The sequence below is a fragment of the Aristolochia californica genome, unplaced genomic scaffold, assembly GCF_029961685.1.
Source record: "Aristolochia californica isolate CCGP_79_NKW_82.1479 unplaced genomic scaffold, dmAriCali1.0.hap1 SCAF_3, whole genome shotgun sequence".
Taxonomy (NCBI): Eukaryota; Viridiplantae; Streptophyta; class Magnoliopsida; order Piperales; family Aristolochiaceae; genus Aristolochia; species Aristolochia californica.
Genome location: NW_027181992.1, coordinates 8,690,866 through 8,716,542, shown reverse-complemented (window position 1 = coordinate 8,716,542; position 25,677 = coordinate 8,690,866). Strand labels below are relative to the sequence as shown.

The following is a 25,677-nucleotide window of genomic DNA, read 5'->3' as shown; positions in this document are numbered from 1 at the left end:
TTCTTAATCCTTTTGGTTGTAACTGTATGTAAGATGCTTGTGGTGCTTGTAACTGTATGTATGAGCTACTATTTTGCAGAACACCAATTACCTTTCTTAGGTGTTCAAACTTTTAGTGTTTGTATGAATTTTTCTTTTTCTTTCAAATGGACTTATTTGACTATGCAAAAAATAGTATAATAAAATATTGATCTGACAGGCATTGAAATTAAAAGGTGATGATAGATGATGATTGTCTTCTTTTCCACAAGTATCATATCATAGTTCTGCAGTTATTTGAGGGAAGAATCTCTCTAGGTCGTATTGGAGTCCTTTGGTTGGATCTATATGTGATATATTGAGTTCACTATATTGAGGGCTACTGTTATGGTGTGCGTTGAAATTTATCTCAACTGTTTTGAGCTGCTTTTTCTGGTGCCTAGGTTTTTTTTCTTTCTTCTGGTCATCTAGGTATTACTATTTAAGGTTTGGTTAGTGTTCTGTGGTTTAGGTAGGCGATTTGGTTGTTTGAACTTTGAAACATGTCTAGTTGTCTGGATTTTTTTATACAAGAAAACCTTGATGATTGCAAGATTTGTATCACTTATGGGCCTTTAGGGTGGCAGCTGACCAGGTGTTATTTGGATTAGACTTAACAATTGATATCTTGAAGCTAAGTGGCTTTTTTTGTCCCTCTTTAAGCAGTAAAGTTGGAGTTTTGGGGCAGGTTAGTGATCTCTAAATACAGGATGGTGTAAAAAACAAGAATATTTCAACTAGAATAAAAGAGTAGGAGTCGAGTAACCTATGTTGGGACCTAAAACAAGTAATTGAGAAGATCCTACCACTTGTATTGGCTTTGTCCAAATCTGAGTGGACTTGATGATGATAGTTATTTATTTTTAGACAATTTTTTAGTAGGAATTAATAAGATCTTAACTTGGATTTTTTAGAAACCTATTATGAAGAGAAAACATTTGGAACTTCTACAGGATATTCATTTTCAGTGTAGGCCATTGACATGTTGTTAACATAGCCTAAGAGTATTGTTTTCTAATCACTATGGGGTTCTTCTCTGGTTTGTTAAGGCCCTGTTGAAAATTAAATGGACATGTTAGTTCCTTTTTTAGGAAAATAAATAAAAATTAATAATCAGTTACATATATTAATATATTTATTAAATAATTTTTTAATAAAATAAAATATTAAATAAAAAAATTATCATAAAAATTATTATAACATAAAGTGTCAAATACTTGTTCTAAAAAAAATTATATTAATTGCTCTAAAATTTATACTTGTTCAAAGATTTATATTTATTTCAAAAGCTAAGACAAAACAGCTATAAATTGCTGAAACTGGTAAACGGAATCATTTGTACATCAGTTGCAGCAAAAAACGAAAGAAGGGAAAGCCTGAAAATGTTGTATGGAGTCGCAATTACGGCATCATCAGCGCCCCCTGGTGACATAAACAATGAAGCCTGCAAGAATAACTGTCGCAGAAGAGACCCAGGCCGACAAAGGGTTTTTTTTTTTGTGCTTGAGAGCTGCAATATGCAGAGATTTTCAGATTCTCCATTTCGATAAATCCTGTTTCAGGGCTACTTTGTTGTCTGCCGCCCTTGTTTGCCTCTCATCACTCTGTCTATCCAATTACTCACTCAGAATTCAGACTGGCTTAGATCAGCTTCAGAATTCAATCGATAATCAGGTTTAAAAGCTCCTAGCTTAACCCTCACAAAAGAATTTCATTCTCTTCGCTTCCTCAAACCAACAGTAGGGAAAACCCCTCTCACCTGCTGAACACGGTTCGATCAATAAATGTCCGTGCGTTATTCCTCTGCCGAAAAATTCCCTCAACTCTGTTTCTCAGCCAGATGGAGCTTTTTTCGTCGTAGGACTACTCCCGCACCAAGCACAGCGATTCCCTCCTTTCTTCTGTACGTCGAAGAGGAGAATCTCTGCCAGTCTCAATGGCCGGACCAATTTTACTGCCATCCCGCCCTTTTAGTCGGTATAATGGAAAGTGGAGAACGAGTTTATTAATAAAATACTGATAGATTTAACCTTATGAAGATAGTTTTTTTTTTTAATTAATAAAATAAGGTAAATAATTTATAAATTAAAAATAAATATATTAATTTATTTTTTATATACCTAAACAAACATGTTTACTTTTATAATATCTAAATTATCACTTTTAAATTAGTAATTTAATATAATATTAAAAGTCAAAATTTTATTTAAATTTTTATTAATACATAAGATAGATTTTAACTTAGTCTAAATTAATAAAATAATTACAAAGTAAAATAAATATTAATTTTAAAATTATAAAAATAGTATACATAAACAAAAATATTTAATTTTATAATATCTAGATACTTGATCAAATTCTTACTTTTACAATATCTAACTTATTACTCTTAAATTAGTAATTTAATATAATATTAGAAGCTATGAATTTATATGAATAAATAAATAAGTATTTTATTATATGAAAATACTTTGATGGATTAAACGTTTATAAGATTGTTTTATTTAACTTTTATTAATACAATAAGATAATTTTAGTTTAGTTTAAATTAATAAAATAATTATTAAATGTTAGAGTTTGAGAAAAAGGCAAGAGGACGAACAAAGGAGAACAAAGAAGAAGGGTGAAAGACGACGGTTGACAGCGCACAAAGAAAGGAGAGGACGTAGCTGAGACGAAGACTAGGCGTTAAAAGGAAGAGACGATAGTTGAGAAGAAGGCGTCGAGGTTGAAGTTGAGTGGCGGCAATAGGGAAGCAGAGGCTGACCAGTGAAAAGACAAGGGTCGGAGCAGGCTAGAAGGGGGGAGAAAAATCAGAGGGTCAAGGGCGAGAGGAAGACGTTGAGAGAGAACTTTGGAGTCGGGGCTAGAGGAGCAATGAGAGAGAGCGAGAGAGCGAGTGAAAGTGAATTACATAGGTATTTCACTTTCACTTTCACTCATGGGGTGCACTAACATTTTTGGATAAGTGAAAGAGAATTTAAATTCACTTTCATTTTCCCTGGGCACTAACATGCCCTTAATTATTTTTCCTTGAGCAATCATTATATTTGTTAGGCTATTGGTCAATCATAAGTAAAATGTAAAGAGTTTGTTTTTGGATCTCATCTAATATACCCATTACAACTACCTGCACTTAGCTTAAATTCCATTTTAAAACCTTCTGGGTATTCATTGAGTATCATGTGAATTGTTGACTTTTGATCATTGTAGTCCAGTGTTTATGTTTTATGTTCTAGGAACATTATTTTGGCACTCTAAATGGTCAATTAGTTTGTGCCATTCAAAAAAATAGTATGTCAGTTGCAATTGAACTAATTTCCTTTAGATTGCTTGTTCTGTTTAATTATTAGTGATCTATTTCAAATTTCTATCCTACTCATAATTATATTGCATACTTGGATTGTGCCAGCTTAGAGGATTCCTACTTGTTTTTGTAGGAAAAACAGATGAAACCATCATTTGATAACTAAGCAGTTTGAAAATTGGTGGTAGTTCTTCTCCAGGAGTATGTTTTAATACTTCCCATTTCTTATTTTGTTTTCTTATGATGCATAATTTTAGTAGTATTTGGCTTTCATCAGATGAGATCCAAGAACAACCTCTTTAGGTTTTTTTTATGACTCACTAATTAATAGCCAAATAAATATAAAGTTTGCCCAAGGAAAAATATCAAATATGAATCACGAAAAGGGAACAAATAGATAAGGAAAAGAGAGAAAAAAAACTCGATGCTGAAGTTATCCAACAACGAAGAAGGCTCCATCAAGCTAATGAAAAAAGGGGAGAAATTTTTTTACAGCAATGCACAGTGGGGGAGAGGGATTCTCCTTTCCATTGGGTCGAGGAAGAGAGGCATCTGCATTCTCTCTCTACAACTCCCTACGACCAAATCCTTCTTTTTCTGCAACTGAATCCCCTTCCGCCCTTTCCTTCCCTCTCTTAGTGGAGAAGGGCCCCGGGGCAACCGTCCATGATTCCCACTTGAAAGATTCAAGCAGCAGATGTAGAAGAAATTTATTCGTTTCTGAGATGATTGTTGCTGATGAAACCAGTGGACTCTTTGCTTTGGAATCAAGCGAAGTACGAAGAAAAGGGGATTCTAGACATAGGTACGAGACCTGTTTTTGGTGTCTCGATCTCCACTAGTAAAGCTACCGGAAAGTGCAGTTAAATCCTTTATTGCTCCAACTAGTTCTGAGTACCCAAGCTCCCACCAAACTACGGTAGGCGAATTGGGTATTAAGTATGACATGATCTGTTCGATTTAAACTATGTAGTCCCCGAGGGTGATGATGACGACGATGACGATGGTATTTTTCATGAGTTTAACTGCTAATAGGACGAGAGCAAATACAACCTTTTGTAAAGGAGCGAGGCGTTGTTGTGTCGCTAAAGGGCGACAATGAAGAGACAGAGCAAAGGGGTGGAAGTCAGATCCTTGTCGACGGTCCCCATATGCAGGGAAAGGTGGAAGCTTTCTTCCCTGTCACGACCAAAATTCTGTAGTCTGTATCCTTCAGGTATTTTTAGTTTCTGGGTTCTTGTAGGGTTTCTTCTTCCACACTGAGATTAAACTAATTCAGTTGGAATTTAATGAAAATACTCGTATCATTTTATTAAAAAAAAATATTATTTATTTATACTTTTTAATATTATATTAAAATTACTAATTTAAAATAATAATTAAGATATCTTAAAAGTAAGAATTTGAATAAAATGCACCGTCGATGGGAAAAAGCCATAGGTGGAGGCCACCTGCAGCCATTTATCCCAATTCGGAAGACGCGTTTTGACGCTTGAGTGAGCGTTTTGTTAGAATCGAAGGAGTTAAGCATCGACTGTAGATAGATGATTGAGATTTCTAATTATTTGCCGAACAGGGGAGAGACGAGGTTGTAATCAAACCAGGGAGGAAAAATAATCAGGCTTGTGAAGATTGTGTGATATGTTGCTGCTCCTAAATCTTGAGCAGAGATTCAACAAAAGACATGCGTCGGCTGCAGGGACGAGGGACGGTAGAGATTTTCGTGGAGAGCCACTAATCTTGCAGAGATCTCCATTCAGACAAAAAAAAAAAAAAACGGAATAAGAAAATCTGATCATTAACATACAAATATGAATGGGTCGTTAGAAGTTTGAATCTAAGAGTGAGACGCTAACTACTGGAAACAGCTAACGAGCAGAGGATTGGAGAAGGTGAAGAGGTCAAAAGGGAGCCCCTAAATGCAAGGGACATATCACAGAGCAGGCGGCAAGAGACGAGGAAAGGCCGCCGAAGGGGTGGGCAGCACGAGACCCAGAATCACGTACGCTTTCATTGGTCCCCTTTCTATAATTGTATCCCGTTTCTCCTGCTTCTTCTCCTCTCTGCCCTAAAGTAAGCCGGCGAGCAGGTTCTCTGCTTACCCGCCAAATGGTTGGTCTGGTAACCAATCTAGGCGAGGGAACCGCGACTCAAAATGGTTGGACAAAAAATTGAAACCCACAAACCCAGAAAACAAAACACGGACACAAACACGCAGACAAATTTTTTTCTCTCTTTGTTTGTACTTCGCTCATTCGTAATCGGTTTGGAACTTCGAAGGAAGCAGAGGAGACACAGGAGAGAGAGAGAGAGAGAGATAAAGCTCATTCTCTTTTGTTTGGGCTTCGTTATTTCAGGGAAATTTATAAAGCCCTTTTGAAACCAAACCCATATTAGAAGCTATGGCAATCAAAACTTAGAATTTTAAAACTGAGAAAGGACAGAAAACATAACCTGTTACAGGAGGTCTCTGTAGCAGATAGTTGTGCAGGGACGACGAAGGCAGAGAAGATGCCAAGCTTCGCATGATCAAGGAGGGATATTGAATTCGGATAGATAGACTAAACATAGATAATGGCCAAGGAAACGGGGACGAGAGCCTGGGAATCTACCGTCCGGCGCACACAAGCAGCGGCCAAGAGACGTGGCAAGAGCATTTTCTCCTCAATATCAGTGGCCCACGCGGACGACGAAGAAGCCGGCGGTGGCTCTGAGCCGTACCACGTCGAGAAGCCGCTCTCTAATGGAGACTTATACACCGGACAATGTCTTGACAATCTTCCGCATGGTTTGGGCAAGTATCTCTGGATGGACGGTTGCATGTATGAAGGGGAGTGGTGCCGCGGCAAGACGATGGGCAAGGGCAAGTTTTCATGGCCGTCCGGGGCCACCTACGAGGGTGAGTTCAAGAGTGGTTACATGGATGGCTTTGGGACCTACACCGGCACCAATGGCGATACTTATCGTGGCTACTGGGTCATGAACCTCAAGCACGGAAAGGGGAAGAAGGATTACGTCAATGGCGACCTCTACGAGGGCGAATGGCGTGGTGGGGCACAGGACGGCCATGGTAAGTACGTCTGGAGCAATGGCAACGAGTACGAGGGGCAGTGGAAGAGCGGGATGATCTCCGGCAAGGGCTCTCTGATATGGGCAAATGGGAACCGTTATGTCGGCTCCTGGGAGGAGGGACTCCCCAAGGGCGAAGGGAGATTCCTTTGGGTCGACGGTAGCTTCTACGTCGGGGCCTGGAGTAAGGACCCCAAGGAGCAAAATGGCACCTACTATCCCTCTACGGGTGCTTCCACCTTGGGCAATGTCGATTGGGATCCGCAGGAGGTCTTTTCCGTCGACTTGAACGACTGCAAGATCTGCCCCGGGGAGAAGGTCTCGATTATGCCTTCACAGAAGACGCTGAATTGGTCCGAAGAGGCCGTCTGGCGAGCAAGGAGAGGGTCCTGCAGTGAGGCGCCACCAAGGAAGAGCACCGGAGCATATGATAGTAGGTCTATGTGCGACGGGGATGGGGATAGTTCTGACGTGGGGGACTATAATGGTGACGATCGGTTTGAAGAACTGGGCACTGCTCGAACCATGAACCACAGTGGCTTCCCCAGGGAGACGAAGAAGCAAGGTGAGACCATCTCCAAAGGGCACAAGAATTATGAACTCATGCTCAATTTGCAGCTTGGAATCAGGTAACGAGATCCCATTTCACGCTTCTTTTTGTTTTCTGCAGCAGCTTCATTGATTCTATTGGTTTATCTCTTCCCCCTCCATACTAGTTTTGCATTTATCTCTTCCGAAGCCATCCATTTCGTCACATTCTTCTAAAACAAAAAAAAACAAAAAAATGGTTAGTGGAAAAAAGGAATGGGCATGACGCAGTGGACTTCTAAAAACGGATGCAAGACAAATCTCCCATTATCAATAAACATTCTATTATGTGAAATGTGAATGAAGCCGTGATTGGTGTTACCTGTTGCTCAGCTGTTCAGGCTCGTCTCATCGTTTTGAGTTTCTCTCCTCTGGAGTTTGGAACCACACACCAATTTGGCAGTCCATGATTTCTTTTAAGCGATGGAATATGATCTTAACCTTAAACTATCAGCACTTTTGATCTTCTTTCACCACTACAATCAATATGGGCTGGTGATACAGGCACTCTGTAGGAAAATGTGCTCCTGCTACATCTCTTGATCTTAAAGCCTCGGCCTTCGACCCCAAAGAAAAAGTATGGACAAAATTTCCGCCTGAAGGGTCAAAGCATACTCCACCACACCAGTCTTGTGACTTCAGATGGAAGGATTATTGCCCATTGGTTTTCAGGTCAGCCCTTAAAAAAGTCTTTTTATATCATACAAAACTTCTAAGTTTAGTTTTCCACTTATTGATACTCTCTCATATGTACTATCAGGACCCTTCGCAAGCTTTTCAAGGTGGATCCAGCTGATTACATGTTATCAATCTGTGGCAATGACGCTCTCAGAGAGCTTTCATCGCCAGGCAAAAGTGGGAGCTTCTTCTACTTGACCAATGATGATCGTTACATGATAAAGACAATGAAGAAATCTGAAGTAAAAGTAAGCTAGTTTTATTCTTATATGTTTTTGCTTCTAGTTCTCTATGTTTGCAGACTTATTCAGTGCATGATATGGAGCAGGTCCTACTAAGAATGCTTCCAGCTTATTACAATCATGTCCGAGCCTTTGAGAACACTTTAGTGACTAAGTTCTACGGCTTGCACTGTGTGAAATTGACTGGAACTGCTCAAAAGAAGGTAGTCTGCAAGGATATTATACATAACCCCCTTCTACTCAGTGACTGGATACTGTTTTAACTGACATCTTCTCTATTGCTGAGTCAGGTCCGATTTGTCATTATGGGTAATTTGTTCCGCACTGAGTACACAATCAACAAGCGTTTTGATTTGAAAGGGTCTTCTCATGGCCGAACTACAGATAAGCCTGAAGCAGAGATTGATGAAAACACAACTCTCAAAGACCTTGATCTCAATTACATATTTCGATTGCAGAAGTCTTGGTTCCAAGAGCTCCACCGGTAGATTCAAGTTTTAAAATCTGATTTCCTAGTTCCTTTAGAAACTGAGAATGTGATTAATTGCAAAAACTGTCTTATGACAGGCAAGTTGATCGAGACTGTGAGTTCCTTGAACAAGAGAGGATCATGGATTACAGTCTCCTGGTGGGCCTTCACTTTAGAGAACCCTCTTTCTCGAAGGAATTATCCGAGTCTCGCACACCTGGCACTAGAACTCCAAGGGGTTATTACTCATTACTCTTGCAGGATTCCTTCACCTATTTGATTCTCTAATGGGACTGTTAACCTAGTTCCTTGACCAACAACTAAAAACTGGTCTTCTATTGTTATAGGTGACTCTGAATCTGACTCAGCTGATACAGCTCCCCGTCTTTCTAGAGTAGACATGGATCAGCTTCTTATTGACCCTAACAGGTACAAGTTTTAGATAAACACTAAATCTTCACAAACTGTTTTGATTTCTATTGAGATGACAGATCTTCTATAAGTAATGCCATCTTAAAAAATGATAGTACTTTAGATAAAATTTAAGTATTCCTGGTTCTAGCATAATCTGTAAAGTTGTTCAAATTGCCGGAAAAAAAATACTTTTTAATGTGGTGAAAGATGTTTCTACTGATGACATCCCAAAATTTCTAGCAGAAGGTAACATTCTATTTCCATATTTTTTCTATACCGCATTGTACTATTTCAAGACCTGTACCATTAATATGTGCATATTTAGGGAATGATTCTGTTTTCTGTAGGTGGGCTACTATCAGACTGGGCATAAACATGCCTGCCAGGGCTGAACAGACAGTCAGAAGAGGTGACTGTGATACTCTGGTTAGGGAACCCACTGGCGAGTTGAAAGATGTGATCTTGTTCTTTGGAATAATTGACATACTTCAGGACTATGATATAAGCAAGAAGCTCGAGCATGCCTACAAGTCCATCCACTATGACCCGACCTCAATATCAGCTGTTGATCCAAAGCAATACTCAAAACGCTTTCGTGATTTCATATACAGAGCTTTCACAGAGGACACATGAAGAGCCATCTGTGAAGATGCTTCCAAATCAAACGGAATTAGGAACCGTTGCTCACAGCAGGTGGGACAAAATCCTGCAGATGGCTGTTGGTGTCTTTGTGTATAGTATGCTAATGGAGCCATTAACATAGCCTCTGGAGCAGTGGTTGCTGACACCAAATTGTGCCACATAGTTCAGCAAGGCTTTCTTTTCTAAATTTGTTAACTATAGAAATATATCTTATTATATTCTATGGTTTCATCATTTTTCTGTGGTAGAAGTACAGTTAAATGGTGCAACAAGGAGCTGCACCAGCCCATTCTTGTTGTATATGTACCCGAGGGTAAACCTGTATCCTCATGTATTCTTTTTGTACCTAATTCTTTTCTCAGAAGATTAACAAGAATCTCTGGGGTTTTGTCAATGATTACAATAAAATGTACAGAGAAATTGGAAATGAGCAGGATTTTTTTGTTTTATGACTCTGTATTATCTTAATTGAAAGAATTGTAGTGTTCATTCTTATGTTTTTGTTTCAGTACATCATGTCTTCATTTTTATAACAGCTCAGTAACCTGCCTGACTGTCTCAGTTAAATCTGCTTGAATAAATTGATAAGTACTGCAAAAACATTTACTGATAGAGGAAATGAGGTTCAGGCAACCATTTGCTCCTGCAGATACTTTCTTTGAAAAGAAAAGCCACAAATTGAACGACATTCTTTATCCTGACTACTGAAGAAACGGGAAGGAGCCACCTGATGGAGCATGAAAAGAACGATTTCCTCTTCATAATTTTGAGCAATGAAGCCGTGAAGGTGAAAACTGAGAACACCGCAGGATCTTCGAATGTGTTGACTACGTTGTTCGTCGCTTCCATTTTTAACCCAAACGATTTCCTTCAGCTGAAGTAAACTAGTTCTGATTAGCTGAAACAGAACTATTATGCATCCATAAACAAAACAATATCACCAATGACGAGGAAGTCTTGGGAAGTATCGGCGGGCCCGCTACTTCGATAATTCAGACGTTTCTAGTTTCAAATTCGATCTTTAGGCCCATTTAAGCTAAAGGCCCAATTTCCTGCTGTTGCCTGGCTGGAGTGCCGACAACCTTTCTTAAGAGTAACCTGGTAGAGCAAGGAACGTAAGGGGGAGCCATGGGCGTAGGATCCTGCCAGACGCAGCAGGTAACTGATGAATCACAGATTCAGGCCTTGCTTGAGGTATTGGGACATCTTCATCTCCTTAATACTTGTTTTTCCTTTATCGTCACCAGAATTAGGGTTTTAGTGTTGCCATGTAACAAATCCGCTTATCTTTTCCTTTTTTCTTTTTTTATTGTCTTAGTTTTCGGTTTCAAAATCTTCTTAGTAGGTATTTTTACCTATCCGATGGTGAATCGTTTATGAACATCTTTGAAGCGCGGTTGTACTTGAACGAGCTCGAAAGCACCAATTGTTATTGAGTTTCGAGACTAAACTTTTAACTTGACTTAGTTCGATGTCTGCCGGGATCGATTTTTAAAACATGTCAAGATGAGTAGAAAGCTCGTAACAGTAGACCTTTGTTTTAGAATGAATAATATAACTTTTGACGTAAAAATTATTATTATTATTATTATTTTGAACTAAGTACTCCAATTTTAATAATAACGGAAGTAGGCCCAAACTTCTAATAACTAGTGATCATTATGAGAAAGAAAAACGTTAATACATTGTTGAAGAAGAGCGAGTACATTGAAGGTGTAGTGTGTACTTCTTCATTTGCATACTCATCTGCCTTGACTTGTGCTAAGGTTATGTTTTGATTGATCTACCTATGCACCATCCCCCTAACTGACCCAATAAAACAAGAGAATAAAAACATTACCTATCCAAATGGCTTTTTGTGCAAACCACAGTAGTGCCATGTATCGGTTTTAGTTTTTGTCTTCTCTTCAAATCCCTTCCAAACCCTAATATACAACTTGACAGTATGCAATTGTAGTTCTTCATTTCTAATCCAAGTTTTTGCTTGTACTAAGTTTTCTCTACATGAATTCTCAAATTTATGTACTTATTATTTTATTCATTGAAATGGTAGTAAAAAAAGGCTTTCTGTTTGTTTGTCTTGACATTCAAATTTTCATTTGTATAACAGGCTGCTAGATATGATGACCTAGATGATGTGAAAAGCTTAGCATCTATGGGGGTTTCACTTGATTTAAAAGATTCTCAGGGCCGTTCAGGTTGGGCGTTAGTCCTATGAGTACCTGCATTATATATTTTTTGTATGTTGTCTTGTATCCTTCTCTTATATGTGATGTACCTTCCGAGCCTCTTGTCTTAGTTTCTATTCAAAGATAGCCTTACGTAGCTTCCTTTTGACATAGGAATACATTTATTTTTTTCTTAACTTCTCTCCCTTTTTTCATTGAATGGGGAGGATTTTAGAGGAAGAGAAGGGCAAAATAGATAGGCTTGAGACTGCTTCAAGGAGATACTGTAGCACATCCTCTAGTAATTTCAGATGCAAGTCACAGTGCATGATTAGAACTCTGGTATGCTGTTTGCTCCAAAGGGGCTGCATTTGCTGCAGAATATTGAATCTTTTCTTCCCTTCAAGAGGGTCCAAGGCCTGATCAGAAGGGAGGCTCCATGTACTTTTTTTTTCTACTAGAAAACAGGGTAAGCATGTCCTTGCGTCAGGATCTTTTCTTGATATCACATGATGGTTATAACCTTCAGGCTTTGGAATTTCAAAGCTATTGCTGCTGGGATCTGGTTTCTTGGTGATTATAGTGAAACTTGGAGTAGAATGGAGCCACAGCAAATAGTTTCTTTAGGAGAACCATCTCATTATCAGCTTATGGTTTGATGAGACTAATTTTCAAAAAAAAAAAAAGTTGTTAAGACTCTTGTATACACTTGGCTCAGAGATAATAGCAAGTAGCTTGCAGAAAGCCAAAAGGGCTTCAACAAAGATCACGTTTCAATTCGTAACTCAGTTTTGAGAATATATACAGGTTGGTCAAAAGACCTATTGACAATTGGATTTTTTCCAACAAATGATAGTCCAAAAATGAACTATCACTGCTGAGTGTGAAGGTATCAGAGACTTACGAGAACATTTGTGAAAATCAGTAGGTGAGGAAAGAGAGGAGAGGAAGAAAGAAAACCCTAGAGAAGGAGATGTGCCAGAGACAATTTGGGTTGGAGAGGAGAAGAAAGTGAAGTTGGTGTGAAGCCGAGAAACGGCGGGACAAACAAGTTTCCTCCCCGTTGGTCCTCTCATCTTATTTTTATTAAAGAATGTAAAAGTTTCTTCCTTGTCCTTCCTACAATATGAGGGAAAATAAATACAACTTTATTTTCTCACTCTCCTCTTCAAGAGGGAGCATATAAGTCAAACATGCCTGATTTGTTAGAAAGGAACTCAAATTGTTATCTATGTAAGTCTTTGGTGAAGACATTTCCCAACTGCACATTTGAACGAATCTTGAATAAAATGGTAACCAACCTCAATGTGTTTAGTTCTGTAAGAAAAGAAGAAAAGGAAGAAAGAGAAGAGATTTGAAAAAGAAAGAAAAACCAATAAAAGAAAAAAAGAGGAGAAACTTTTTCGTGACAATTTTTGAAAGTCTCGTTAGGGGTTAGAAGATGACCTTGACCTGTTTTATTCATTACTAAAGTGAAAAATAGGACACTTCTAGAAGCACCCCTCACAAATTAACATATGCCTACTGACTATAAATTACAGTCATAACCAACTCCTGACATACTCCTAATAAACATATGAGAGAGAAACACTAAATTACAATCATAACCAACTCCTGACATACTCCTAATAAACATATGAGAGAGAAACACTAAATTACAAAACTACCCATATGAGAAAAGACCTAATTGCCCCTCGGGCTACAAATCATTCAACACTCCCCCTTAAGTTGGACTATAAATATCTACATACCCCACTGTTTACAAAAAATCCAAATTCTCTCTTTCCTAGTGCTTTAGTGAATAAGTCATTAAATTGATTTGCAATTCGTACATACGGAGTATTGATTTTTCTGCTCATGACAACATCCTCATGAAGTTGTAGTCAACTGTGTATTTAGTGCACTCATAAAAGACAAGATTGCAAGCCATGAAGGTGACCTCTTGATTATCAAAACTCATAGTAATAGGCTCCTTGATTTCAAACCCAAACTCAACCATGAGAGATTTCACCCATAACAATTGACAAGCTATGTGTGCCATATATCTATATTTGACTTTAACACTTGATTGGGCAATCATAATCTACTTCTTGCTCCTCCATGTAATAGGGGTGGCATCAAATCGAACCAAACCGAGTCGAGCTCTGTCAGAGCTGGGTGGTTCTATCCACCACTAATGGGTTAGGTACTTGGCTTTCCGCACTTAACAGACCGTTCTTGTGGGTTGTATTGGCTAGGCGTTTGACAAGGTATCAGAGCTAGGCACCACATTCCGCGTTCGAATCCCGACGGAAGCGGGAGGGAACGGGAACAGTAGGTGTCAGAGCTAGGTGGTTCCATCCACCACTGATGGGTTAAGTACTTGGCTTTCTACACTTAATAGACCGGTCTGTTGGGTTGGGTTGGCTAGGCGTTTGACATGGTATCAGAGCTGGGCACCACGTTCCGCGTTCGAATCACAGCGAAAACAGTAGGGAACGGGAACGGGAACGGGAACGGGAACGGTGGGTGTCAGAGCTGGGTGGTTTTGTTCACGAAGTGGTTCCTTCCACCACTGATGGGTTAGGTACTTGGCTTTCCGCACTTAACAAACCGGTCTTTTGGGTTGTATTGGCTAGGCGTTTGACAAGCTCGATTGAACCAAGGTTTGGTTTGAAAGCTCGCGAGCCGATCCTTTACTTAACAGGGGCTTGGGATTCGGGGAGTCCAGAGTCGAGAAGCGGGACTCGGGGAGTCGGCAGCAAGAGTGCCATGGGAGGTCAACTTGGACTTGAATTGTTTTTTGTCCTTCTTCTCGCTTTTCTCAGGCCAAAGCTCCGCCACCTTCCCTGATTTTAAAAGCTTCTTGATCAGAGTTTCGGAGTCCACATTTCCGGTGACTGCTGCAAATCAATAGTTGTCGTGTAAACCCTGAATACAAAACATAGCATTTAACAAGGACAGAATCAGTTCCAGTAATTGGAGTTTCTCTCAAGTAAAATCAAACGAAGTTATCGACCCATGACAGGGAACGGGATCCCTTCCTTACCTTCGACACTCTGTAAAACTTTCTTAACTTTCTTCTTACAACCTTCGTAGTGGATGGAAACTTTCAAAGCCCATGTCTGAGAAAAGGACATAAAAGGGTCTCATCAACCGGAAAACTGATAAAAAGACAAGAAAGACGTGAGTGATCATTTAATTAAAATCTAGCTGGCTCGGCTGCGGCGTACCTGATATTTGAAAGGTTCTGTAGGTCCTTCGGTGTCCGCCATTGGAGAGAAACTTGCTGCTTCCGAGGAGGGGTTTGAGAAAATGGAGAGAGAGCAGGAGGGTTGGAATGGCGAGTCAGTTGAGGCTTGTAGAGGAGTAAAAAGGAGAGAGGACATGGTGGTGGAATGTGACGACAATGGCATCTGACATGTACCTTATCAATATACTTATCGATCTAAATTGGCCAAAACACCCTCTCGTCTTCCAGAGAATTAAAAGCATTGCATTCAGTGACGAACCACACACAGAGACTCGTATACGAGGAATGCTCACTAGCCAAAATGAGAGGTTGAAGATGATGAATTGGGATTTTTTTATGGAAGAGACTTGGAAGAAAGAGGGGTAGTTTAGGGAGACGAGGAAGATCATTTATTGCACTCTACCATGAAAAGCAATGGCGGTTTCTTACTAATGCGAACAATGAAAATTTAAGAGCCACAGAGCTTACTTTTATCAGTTATGGGACCGCATTCTCTTTATGTTAGGTCTGATAAGCAATTATATTGGAAAGGAAAGGAAATGAAGACAATCGTTGACAGAACCTCTGAGTTATTTCTCTGCTTCTGTGCACTTTTCATTTCATGGGTTTGATGGAGGATAATATCTTACCTTCTTTCATCTTAAATATTTTGCAGAGACAGTGAAGTTTCTCCCCATTTGATGAAATTTCATTTTCTGATATTTTCAACAAGACGTAATATTTCTATCTACTTTGATAGTTTGATGTGTGTATAATTTTTATCAGTTATGGCTTTGTGATTAAAATCTAACCAAAGATGGTTCTAACTGTTAATGAGAGAGAATTAAGGAAATTGTTGAGGAATAGTTATACTGTTTTAGTTTGTTATTTAATAACATTTATTCTTCAACAAGATAATTTAATTAAAACTTTAGTTAAAATTTTTTATTATAGTTTAATTATTTTAATATAGGGAGCATTTTCCTCCTCTCACTTCCAATAAAAAATTAAATAAATAAAGTGTTGGGCAAGTAAGAGCTTCCTACTGATGTCAATGGTGCATTGGTTATTTGGGGTGATGTGTATTGAACTATTCCTAAATGTGTTTTTCTGCTGCTCTACATCTTCTTTTGCGTTACAATAATTTTATATAGAATTTATTTGACATATATTTTTTGAAAAGTTTTAAATGTATGTAGGAGCTTGAACTCGGCTCGAGCTCGAACTCAGTTAAAATTATTGAGCTCAAGCTCTATTATAATTTTAGGCTCGAGGCTAGGCTCGGCTCGAGCTCGAGTTCGAAATATTTAAATCAAACTCGGCTCGAACATAGGCAGGTTCGGGATTGGCTTAGCTCGATGCTACCCCTACATGTAACTATATTTCCTATAGAAAAGGTGCAGTGCTCAATTGCGACCTTCTGTCTAATCTTGACCCAACATGATTTGCGTTTGAGAAACCTTTGATTCTAAATGCCCGTGAAAGTTATAGCACAAACCTTTACTAGGGGAGTCCTTCAAATATCTCAGAATCTGATAGATTGCATCAAGATGAACCTTCCTAGGACTCTCCTTGAAGTGATTGATTGCACTGATTCCATATGCAATATCTGGCCTTGTAATTGTAGCATAAATCAGCTTCTCAACTAGTCTTCTATATTGTGTCCCATCATTAAGAATAGGACTATTTTCAAGTGATCGTTTATTGCTTGAATCCCCTATTGATCACGGCCTAAAATCACAATATCATCAACATATATTATCAACCTACTACTCTGGTGTTTTTTTTCATGACAAAAACAAAGTGATCACAATGATTTTTCTTAAAACCAAAAGACATCACCTCACTAAACTTCTCAAACCAGGCCCTGTTTTTTTTTTTTTTTTTTAATCTATAAATGGCCTTTTTCAGTTTGCACACTTCCCTATTTCCCCTTGATCAACATGCCTAGGAGAGTGCTCCATATATACCTGAAAAGTAACAAACTTGGGAGGATTAAAGAGGAAGAAAGAGAGAAAACTGTGAGGAAGAGAGTTGAAGAAGAAGCACAGTGTGCTGCATTGGAATGAGGCTCAAAATTCAAGCCTGACCCCCTTTATCATTTCACTGAAGTGGATTTATAGTAAAAGGACAATAATGCCCCTAAGTACAATAACCCCTTATATCTCACTCAGTACACATCAGAATTCAATGAGACTTGAGACATAAATTCATGATAAGTAGTCTAACTTGCTGGAAACATTTGACATTCATATAAGAGGGTGAAATGACCAAAATACCCCTGTATAAGTATTCTAACATTTTCCCTCAAGCTGGAGAGTAAATATAAAAAAAATCCAAGTTTGTTACAAAATACCAGGTGTTCACATCTTTTAATAGGTTTAGTGAACACATTCCCAAGTTGTTCTAAGGACTTCACATAGGGAGTGACCACTTTCTGTTGCATGACAACATCTCTAATGAAATGTCAATCAACCTCTATGTATTTAGTTCTTTCGTGGAATACTGGGTTACTTGTATGAATATAGCAACCTGTTTATCACACTTTATAACTATTGGTTCTGGACGGGAAATCCAAACTCAACATAGAAAGACTTTACCCTCATAAGCTCACTAATTACGTGAGCCATTGCCCTGTACTCTACCTTGGCACTAGCCACTACTAATTGTTTCTTACTCTTCCAATGCACCAAGTTACCTCCAACAAAATAGTAGTAACCAGTGATAGATTACCCATCCATTTTCCACCTAGTATAATCTGCATCAGAATATCCTAACAATCAATTTTCTCATACTAAGTATACAATGAGCCTTTTCCAGGAGAAACTTTCAAATATTTTAAAATTTTTTGTGCCACTTCTAAATGTATTAGTCTTGGGCTTTCTATGAATTAACTCACTACTCCTACTACAAAAGATATATTAAGCCTAGTGACTGTAGCATAAATCAATTTTGCTATTAGGTGTTTATACTAGCTCTTGTCCTTAAGTATAGGGCTATGAGAGTCATGAAAATAAGCATTTACTTCCATGGGAGTATCTGCTGGCTTATAACCCAGGAGACCATACTTCTACAATATATCTACGATATACTTCCTTTAAATAAGAACAACACCTTTCTAACTTTGAGCCACTTCAATGCTAAGGAAATATTTCAGCTGTCCTAAATCCTTAGTTTGAAAATGTGGGGCCAAATACGTTTTTACCCCCTCAATTCCTTCCAAGTCACTCCCAGATAAGATGATATCGTTAATATACACAACTAATATAACGATACCAGTCTTCCTTTTCAGTACAAACATAGAGTGGTCTCATTGACTTCTATAAAACCCAAAATTCATCACCATAGTGTTGAATTTTCCAATCCACGCTCTAGGACTTTGTTTAAGTCCATATACAACTTTCTTCAATTGACACACTTTTGTTGTCTCCCCCCTAAGCAATACACACAAGAGATTTCTCCATACACTTTCTCCTTAAGTCACTATACAAAAATATATTTTTGACCATCCAACTGAAATAGTGGTCACCCTTTGATTAATTGCCACTGAAATCAAAATACGAACTGAAGTGTGTCAAGCCACAAACACAAACACATTAACCCCAAAGGTCTGTGTGTAGCTCTTGTCTACTAATTTGGCCTTATACCACTCAATAGTCCCATCGACTTGATATTTATTTGTATGGATCCAATGACACCCCACAATAGCTACCCTGGAATATGGGCCACAGAGACCCCATGTGCCCCTAGATACTAAAACATCCATCTCCTCATCCATTGTTCGTTTCACTCAGGTGAAGCCATAACATCTTACACTGAAAGAAGTGTAGAAGACATAGATAATGACATAGCAAAGGATTTGCAAAAAAGGGGACAAAAAATCAAAGCAAACATTTTGAGAATAGGAGGAGAGTTACATGACCTTTCACTTTTTTGAAGGCTAATGGGAAGATCCAAATTACATGAAACAAAACCTATAGGCAAAGAGGAAGATGGCTGATCCCGAGTGGCGAGCTCATGAGCTGGAGTGTCAATAGACATTGGTGCAGGCAATAGACGACCAGAATACCGGTTGTATGCCTGTAGTGGTGGAGAGGAACTTGCAGGTGGTGCATCCATAACAACTATGGGTATCCACAAAAGGATCAGATGAAGACCGAGACTGTGTAGAAGATGCAAAGTACGAAGTGTTTTAAAAAAATGTGACATCAAAGGAGACATGTCTTTCTTTTAATTGGATAATAACATTGTATCATTTTCGATGGTGTGAATAACCTAAAAAGACACATTAGCAACTCAAGGAGACAGTTTATCTGCATAGGTACTGAATTAATGAACTAAGTATGTAGATCCAAAGACATGAGGAACAACATCAAATAATTTACCATGGGGTTTTAATGCCTGCATAGGAACTTGTCCTTGCAAAACAAATGAAGACATACGATTGATCGAGTAACACAATGTTAACTTTGCGTCTCCCAAAAGATCATCTCAATTAGTTGCTGGAATCTTTGTTAGTAACTTATTTCAGTATAGAAAGTCATAGTTCTATTATAATTAGGATGCTTACTCTTAGAAAGTCATAGTTAGTAATTGATTTCAATATAGAAAGTCGGAGTTCTATTGAAAAGAGAAAGCTAAGACTGCAGCCATGCTATATTTGAGATGCTTTTCTAGTGCTAACCATGCTGGGTTTTTCCTATCATCTTTTCTTTGATTGCACGTTCATTGATGTGTTTGTAGATTTGCTTGTGTAATCCATGTTTCAGTCAGTAATTCTTGCTTATTTTGTTGATAATTACGTACAGCACTGCACATGGCTGCTGCTAATGGACACCTTGGCATTGTGAAGTATCTTATACAGAATAAAGTGGTAAGGTAGCCGTTCTATGTGAAATTCTCCCTGAATGTTACCTTGTCTATGATCATCTGACTGGTGTGGTCATCTCTAAGTTTTTTCTGATTAATAAAAAGATCTCCTCGATGATTTGATTTGTGAATCAGGACCTAAATGCGACAAATGTGGAGAAAAATGCTCCCCTTCATTGGGCATGCCTCAATGGGCACGTGGAGGTAACAATTCCTACTTAGTATGAGCAAATTGAGCTGCCTATTATAAAATACATTGATGTATGGTCTCTTTCTTTGGCAAAATTTTCAGGTACTCAAGGCCTTGATTATTGCAGGGGCTGATGTAACAGCTCTTAACAGGTGCGTGCTTAGGGTTTAACCCATTTCAATTGAATCTCTCCTACTGCATAAATGGATTTAAAGATCCCTTTTAACTTGGCACACCTAATAGGTCAGAACAATAGGCCATTCCTTTGGGTAATCCCGGTGAGCTACTAGATGTACTTTCTTCAACTAGGTAGCTAAAAGAAATTAATGTGTTGAGGATTTTCAATCCTGGATATAATCACGAATAGCATAAATTAGTTTCAGAGGTATTTGTTGGTTCCCAACTTGAAATATCTTGATGGGGCTGACTATCATTTTGAGCTTACTTGGTTCTTATCATGAAGCGTGTTATTCCAGCTATGATCGTACCCCCATGGATGAAGCTTTGAGCAGGGGAAAAGTGGATGTGGTCGATGCCATCAATGTTGCTGTTGCACAAGGTGAATTGAGTGGCGTCAGGCTTCCTGAAGTGGATGCTTAATTACTGGTATGGAAAGATTGATTGGTACTAAACCAAACTTTTTAACAAATTACCACCTCGGACTAGGAGTAGCCGGTAGGGATTCTCGAGGTGGCTGACTATTTTAAAATCACTACGACCTGATGAATCTCCTCTCTTGGAATGGGATCGGTGCTTGATTCCGTTCATGTATAATATGATAAATACATAGTCATAGATGATGATTAGTGTTGTTCTGAATTGATAAGTACGCAGATGGTTTTACTTCAATCTAGAGATTTGTGTTTGTTTAGGGAACGAAAAATGTTAATCATTAAAAAGGCTGTGTATGTGTTAATAAGAAATTACAGGATTTTTTTTTGTTTAATTTAAACTTTTTAATGTTTATGTCTATTTTTATGGGTAGAAATTTTTTTATTTGATTTCATATAAAGATGAGTTTCTTATTTCTGTAGCAGGACTTTTATTTTTATTTTTATTTATTTTATAATTTTTTCTTGTGAAGGTATAAACTTGATAATTAATTTCCTTCTTGTTTTTTATACTGTAACTAATCAGTCCAATAATTTTTTTTAATTCAATTTTTTTATTGAGAATGTATTAAAGGAATTTATTTATTTATTTTTTAGTTAATATGATATTAGTTTTTATCAAAATAATTATTAGATAGATATAGGTGAGTCGGTGACTCTATTTAATATTATCAAATCAAATAAGCTCTCATTTAAATTTCACCAAAAGAAGCCTGGGTTTAGTTTCTTTAGAATATTGGGGACTTTTCTTGGTGAAATTAATTTCTTGAAGAAATGTATATATGTTTTGGTAGTTTCAAACTTTAACATGAAAGAAATAAAAATTAGCGTGAGACACATGTAATTAGTTTATGATTTATGTCTCTTATTCAATCTTACTGGGGTGAAAAATAATATTAGTATTTTTAATATCTATAAATATAATTTAAAGGGGAGGGTTTGGCTGTCTATAACCTTAATTCTCTGACCTCTTATTCCTTCTCCAAATTCATTACTCTTCTTTTTTTCTTCCTAAACATTTTTTTCATAATTCTTCTTCTTCATCTTACCCTTTAATATTTTTCTACATTGATTATATATCATGGAATCTTAAGTTTTAACATGGTATTAGAGTAGAAAAATATATGAGATGGAAAAGGAGAATAGGATGGAGAAGAAGATGAGGAGGAAGAAGAACAAAAAAAACAAAAGGAGTTTCTCGTTTTTCCTTTAGTTTTCTTTCACAATTCATGTTTTTCATTGGATTTTTAGCTCTCTTATAGGATGTTTCATATACCAAATTATATATATTTGGAAATATATTTCAGTCTAGTTTCTAAATAAAAAAGAATCGTTAAAATCAATTTCTTTTTAAAAGAGAAATCAACATATGAAGTGGTAAAGGTTACGCAGTAGAAAAGTTTCGTGCAACAACAAAAAATTTCAACTTTCGAGTTGTTTTTTGTCATCAAGAATAAGACTTTATATGGATAATTATATATAAAAAAAATTATGTAAATCTATTTTTTTACCCACTCAACCAATTCTCAATGTAATTTTTTTGTATGAGGATATCGATCTCGAAAGAGTCATTGGTCATGCTAGCAAAAAAAGAAAGAGTACTCAGTTCAACCAGATTACAAAGTTTGAAATCTATCAGATTATTTAGCTCAAAATATGTATATTTTATGAAGATAAGTTATACTGTTATGAAAGAAGTCTCATTTTAGAAGCAGAAAATTTTATGTCAATCTGGTCTATATTTAAGGAGATATTGTCCAAAGGTTATGTTGGTATCTTGTTACATGTGAATATTTGAATTTAAGCCAAATTTTTTGCTTTACTTTTTTGAGTTGTTGTTATTAATCAACAATATCATAAAAATATCTCATGTTCTACCCTAGGAATGTTTTTGTTAAGTAACAATATCCGGAAAGAATCTTTAGAACATCGTATTTTCATAAACTTTCTTTGATTTATTTGTCAAAGATAAGAAGTATTCCTATTTGAGTTTAGTTTGGTGTTTAAATTAATCATTGATACAACAGTTTCTGTCGGAACCAGTAGCCATCAGTTCAGTTATTCTTTTTGAGAAGATTAACAACACTCGGTTCAACTTATTGTTAGTTTATTATTTGGTTATTTACAAAATTAAATAATTAAATATAAATTATTTTAAAACTTAAAAAACTTTAAAAGAGAAACTTACATGATTAAACATAAGTAAAAAATCAGAATATTTAATAATAAATTGAAATTTGAAGTAGGAAAATAGAGACATTACATGAAGTCATAAATGTTTGTTTAAATAATAGTAATTGATAAAGATAAAAAAATAGATTAATAGATAAATATAAATATCTTAAATTATTAAATTAAATAATTCAACAAAACTTAATTAAATAATTAATTCTTGAAATAAATCTAAAAAACTAATTCAGAAAACTGATTAAAATTAATATTTAATTCATAAAAATAAATAATTAAACATAAGTTAGTTTTAAAATTATTTTAGAAAAATAAATATAAATAATTTAATTCATATAGGCATAGAATTAAACATAAGTAAATAGGCAAAAAAGCATAAAAGAAAAATAAATAAAACTAACCTCTTATTGGTAGAGAACACGGAAAATCGTGTTAAGATTTACTTTAAGATTTATTTCCTTAAAGAGAAATTATGTAAATATTCTGTAAATCCGGTGATTATATAATCCCGTTAATCACTCATAAGTCTTCCATGTATATTCTGTAAAACGGCTATTTAAGCCGACGATGTGAATGAGAAATCACAATTGAATGTGAATTATTATTTTTAAGTTGGTATCAGAGCAGGAGATCATCTCCTTCTCCTTCTCCTTCTCGTCGCCGAAGAGCAGAGCGAAAGCTCTGTTCCGTAGTCGTAGCCGAAGAACCGTAATCTAAACTCTGTTTCGCCGCGAAACAGAGTTGTTCGGAAGCTCCGCAGGCCGCCGCCGCCGATCTTCTACCAGAAAGCTTCGTCAAGACGTTCCGCAGGCCTCCGACGACCGTATCCAAGCCACTGCTCGGCCTTCCATCCGAAAGCTTCGCCGACCGACGACTCGCCGCGAAACAGAACTGTTCGGACGTTCCGCAGGCCGTCGACGATCGTAGCCGAGCCACTGCTCAGACCTTAGCAGACCTTCACCTACGACGGTCTTCCAGAAAATCGTCAGCCCAGTTGACGCCGGCGAAGGGGAAGAGACCACTGTCGAGAAAAAATTTCGTCGTCTCGACGAAGAAGAAGAGGTACAGTAAAAAAAAAAAATTTCGTTTTTTGAACTTAGGTCTGTTAATTTAATTTTTTTGCCGAGCGGACGGACCATCAGCCCAGCTAAGCGAAGCGGACCAGTCCAAAGCAGTTTACGGATCGGACCGGACCGGACCAGGCAGATTTTTTTTTGAAAGCAAACCGGACCATACTGAATCAGTTTACGGACCGGACCGGACCAATATTTTTTTAAAAAGCGAACCAGACCAGACCGAATCACTCTACGGACCTTCTTTTCATCATGTCGAAGGAATTAGCACCGATTATTCATGTGCAATCTGAAAACTCTGGTTTTACAACCAATGTTACTCTTACCGAAGTCGACTATGATGTATGGTCCCAGATCATGGAGATGCAAATTGCGGGACGAGAAAAGCTCGAATATATTATGGGGAAAACACCATTCCCACATGAAACGGATACCTCCTATGCGAAATGGTATGCTGAAAATCAAAAAGTCAAGGGGTGGTTGTTAACCTCTATGTCACCAGATATTATGAAGCGCTATATTCGGCTACGTACCGCACGCAAAATATGGAGTGCTCTGGAAAAGGCTTTCTATGATGGGTCAGATGAATCACAATTATTTTCATTAAATCAGAGAGTTTTCTCTACCAAACAGACTGGTCGTCCTTTATCAACATATTATGGTGATCTGGTGGAAATCTTTCAAGAACTCGATCATCGTGACAGGACTATAATGAAAGATCCTGATGATGTTATCGCTTATAGGAAATCCGTTGAAAGATTGCGTGTTCATATTTTCTTAAACGGATTGGATGCAGAATTCGAACAAGTCCGTGGCGAAATTCTCAGAAAAGACCCGATATTGGATCTTGAAGAAGCCTATGCTTATGTACGTCGTGATTCTGTTCGTAGAACCACTTTAAATAGTGAAGTTGACCGTGTTGAGACATCTGCGATGGTAGCACGTCGAGCTAAGCCTAAAACAGCTCGACCAACTGGTCCTAACAGTTATCAAAATCGAACATCAGGATCTCAAAATCGTAGCTATGAGGTTAGAACAACCAAACCAGAGCGCATTTGTACTCACTGTGGCGAGACTGGGCATACAAAGGAACGATGTTATGAACTTATCGGGTATCCAGAATGGTGGGATCCTACAAAAGCGCCTCGCAAACGGAACTCCAAATCAAATAATCATGCTTCCATTGTAGTAGCAGAACCTTCCACCTCTCACACAACTGAGGATGCATCAGTCTTAATTGCTACATCTGGTAAGGTTCTTAATACTTCCACTCTTAGTAGAAATAGTGAATGGATAATTGATTCTGGCGCTACTGATCATATGACCTTTGACAATCATCATGTTAAAAGTATGAAACCATCTGAACAACATATTGTATCTACAGCAAATGGTACTCCATCTCACGTTATTGGAGAAGGTTCTATCACTCTCACTGAAAATCTGAGTCTTGATTCTGTATTAGTTGTTCCAACCCTCAATCATAATCTATTATCAGTTGCTCAAATAACTCGTACTCTGCATTGTATTGTGGTTTTTTGGCCTAACCTTTGTGTTTTTAAGGACATTCGAACTCAGAAGACAATTGGGTATGGTACTAGAAGGGGGAAACTCTATTACCTTGATCTGCAACCAGAAAGTTTTGATCAGTTAGCCCAAGCCTTCTCCATGAAGAATAAATCTGCAGATTCTGACATTTGGTTATGGCATAAACGGTTGGGTCATTCATCCTTTGGTTATTTAAAGAAATTGTTTCCTACACTTTTTGCAAAACTATCTATTTCAGATTTTAAGTGTGATGTATGTGAATTGGCGAAAAGTCATCGTGTTCCATTCCAAATAAGCATGAATAGGAGTTTAGCACCGTTTATGATTATTCACTCTGATGTGTGGGGTCCAGCAAAAATAGCCTCTCTTAGTGATAAACGATGGTTTGTTTCTTTT

At 37.5% G+C, this 25,677-nt stretch overlaps 3 protein-coding genes across 7 annotated transcripts in view; all 3 read left to right on the top strand.

Moving 5' to 3' along the window:
- Positions 1-5,783: 5,783 nt before the first annotated feature.
- LOC137959122 (phosphatidylinositol 4-phosphate 5-kinase 6-like) lies at positions 5,784-9,418 on the top strand. Of its 5 annotated transcripts, none has more exons than XM_068806433.1 (8): positions 5,784-7,023; positions 7,487-7,654; positions 7,743-7,908; positions 7,989-8,105; positions 8,193-8,386; positions 8,470-8,591; positions 8,719-8,800; positions 9,133-9,418. In XM_068806433.1, the coding sequence occupies exons 1-8, from the start codon at positions 5,900-5,902 to the stop codon at positions 9,416-9,418; spliced, it is 2,259 nt and encodes a 752-aa protein (XP_068662534.1). In that variant the 5' UTR covers positions 5,784-5,899. The 5 variants fall into 5 exon arrangements, with proteins under 5 accessions (XP_068662534.1, XP_068662535.1, XP_068662532.1 ...); XM_068806434.1 differs by having other exon boundaries at positions 8,470-8,609; positions 8,740-8,800; XM_068806431.1 differs by having other exon boundaries at positions 8,470-8,609.
- A 1,079-nt stretch (positions 9,419-10,497) lies between these two features.
- Positions 10,498-20,718, top strand: LOC137960297 (ankyrin repeat-containing protein P16F5.05c). The gene is made up of 6 exons (XM_068807874.1): positions 10,498-10,621; positions 11,538-11,625; positions 19,615-19,679; positions 19,811-19,879; positions 19,968-20,017; positions 20,342-20,718. The coding sequence occupies exons 1-6, from the start codon at positions 10,556-10,558 to the stop codon at positions 20,463-20,465; spliced, it is 462 nt and encodes a 153-aa protein (XP_068663975.1). The 5' UTR covers positions 10,498-10,555; the 3' UTR covers positions 20,466-20,718.
- A 3,270-nt stretch (positions 20,719-23,988) lies between these two features.
- LOC137959321 (uncharacterized) overlaps positions 23,989-25,677 on the top strand; it is a 4,872-nt gene continuing 3,183 nt past the window's right edge. Inside the window, exons 1-2 of the mRNA XM_068806729.1 lie at positions 23,989-24,765; positions 25,297-25,533. Coding sequence (XP_068662830.1) covers positions 23,989-24,765; positions 25,297-25,533 — 1,014 coding nt within the window. The remainder of the gene's footprint in view (positions 24,766-25,296; positions 25,534-25,677) is intronic.

Bases quoted from the DNA above. Each gene is read 5' to 3' on its own strand.
- LOC137959122 (XM_068806431.1), top strand. From the start codon at position 5,900: ATGGCCAAGGAAACGGGGACGAGAGCCTGGGAATCTACCGTCCGGCGC. The intron at 7,024-7,486 runs GTAACGAGATCC...CTGGTGATACAG, and splicing joins AATTTGCAGCTTGGAATCAG to GCACTCTGTAGGAAAATGTG. The intron at 8,387-8,469 runs GTAGATTCAAGT...GTCTTATGACAG, and splicing joins TGGTTCCAAGAGCTCCACCG to GCAAGTTGATCGAGACTGTG.
- LOC137960297 (XM_068807874.1), top strand. From the start codon at position 10,556: ATGGGCGTAGGATCCTGCCAGACGCAGCAGGTAACTGATGAATCACAG. The intron at 11,626-19,614 runs GTTGGGCGTTAG...AATTACGTACAG, and splicing joins AGATTCTCAGGGCCGTTCAG to CACTGCACATGGCTGCTGCT. The intron at 19,880-19,967 runs GTAACAATTCCT...CAAAATTTTCAG, and splicing joins GCCTCAATGGGCACGTGGAG to GTACTCAAGGCCTTGATTAT.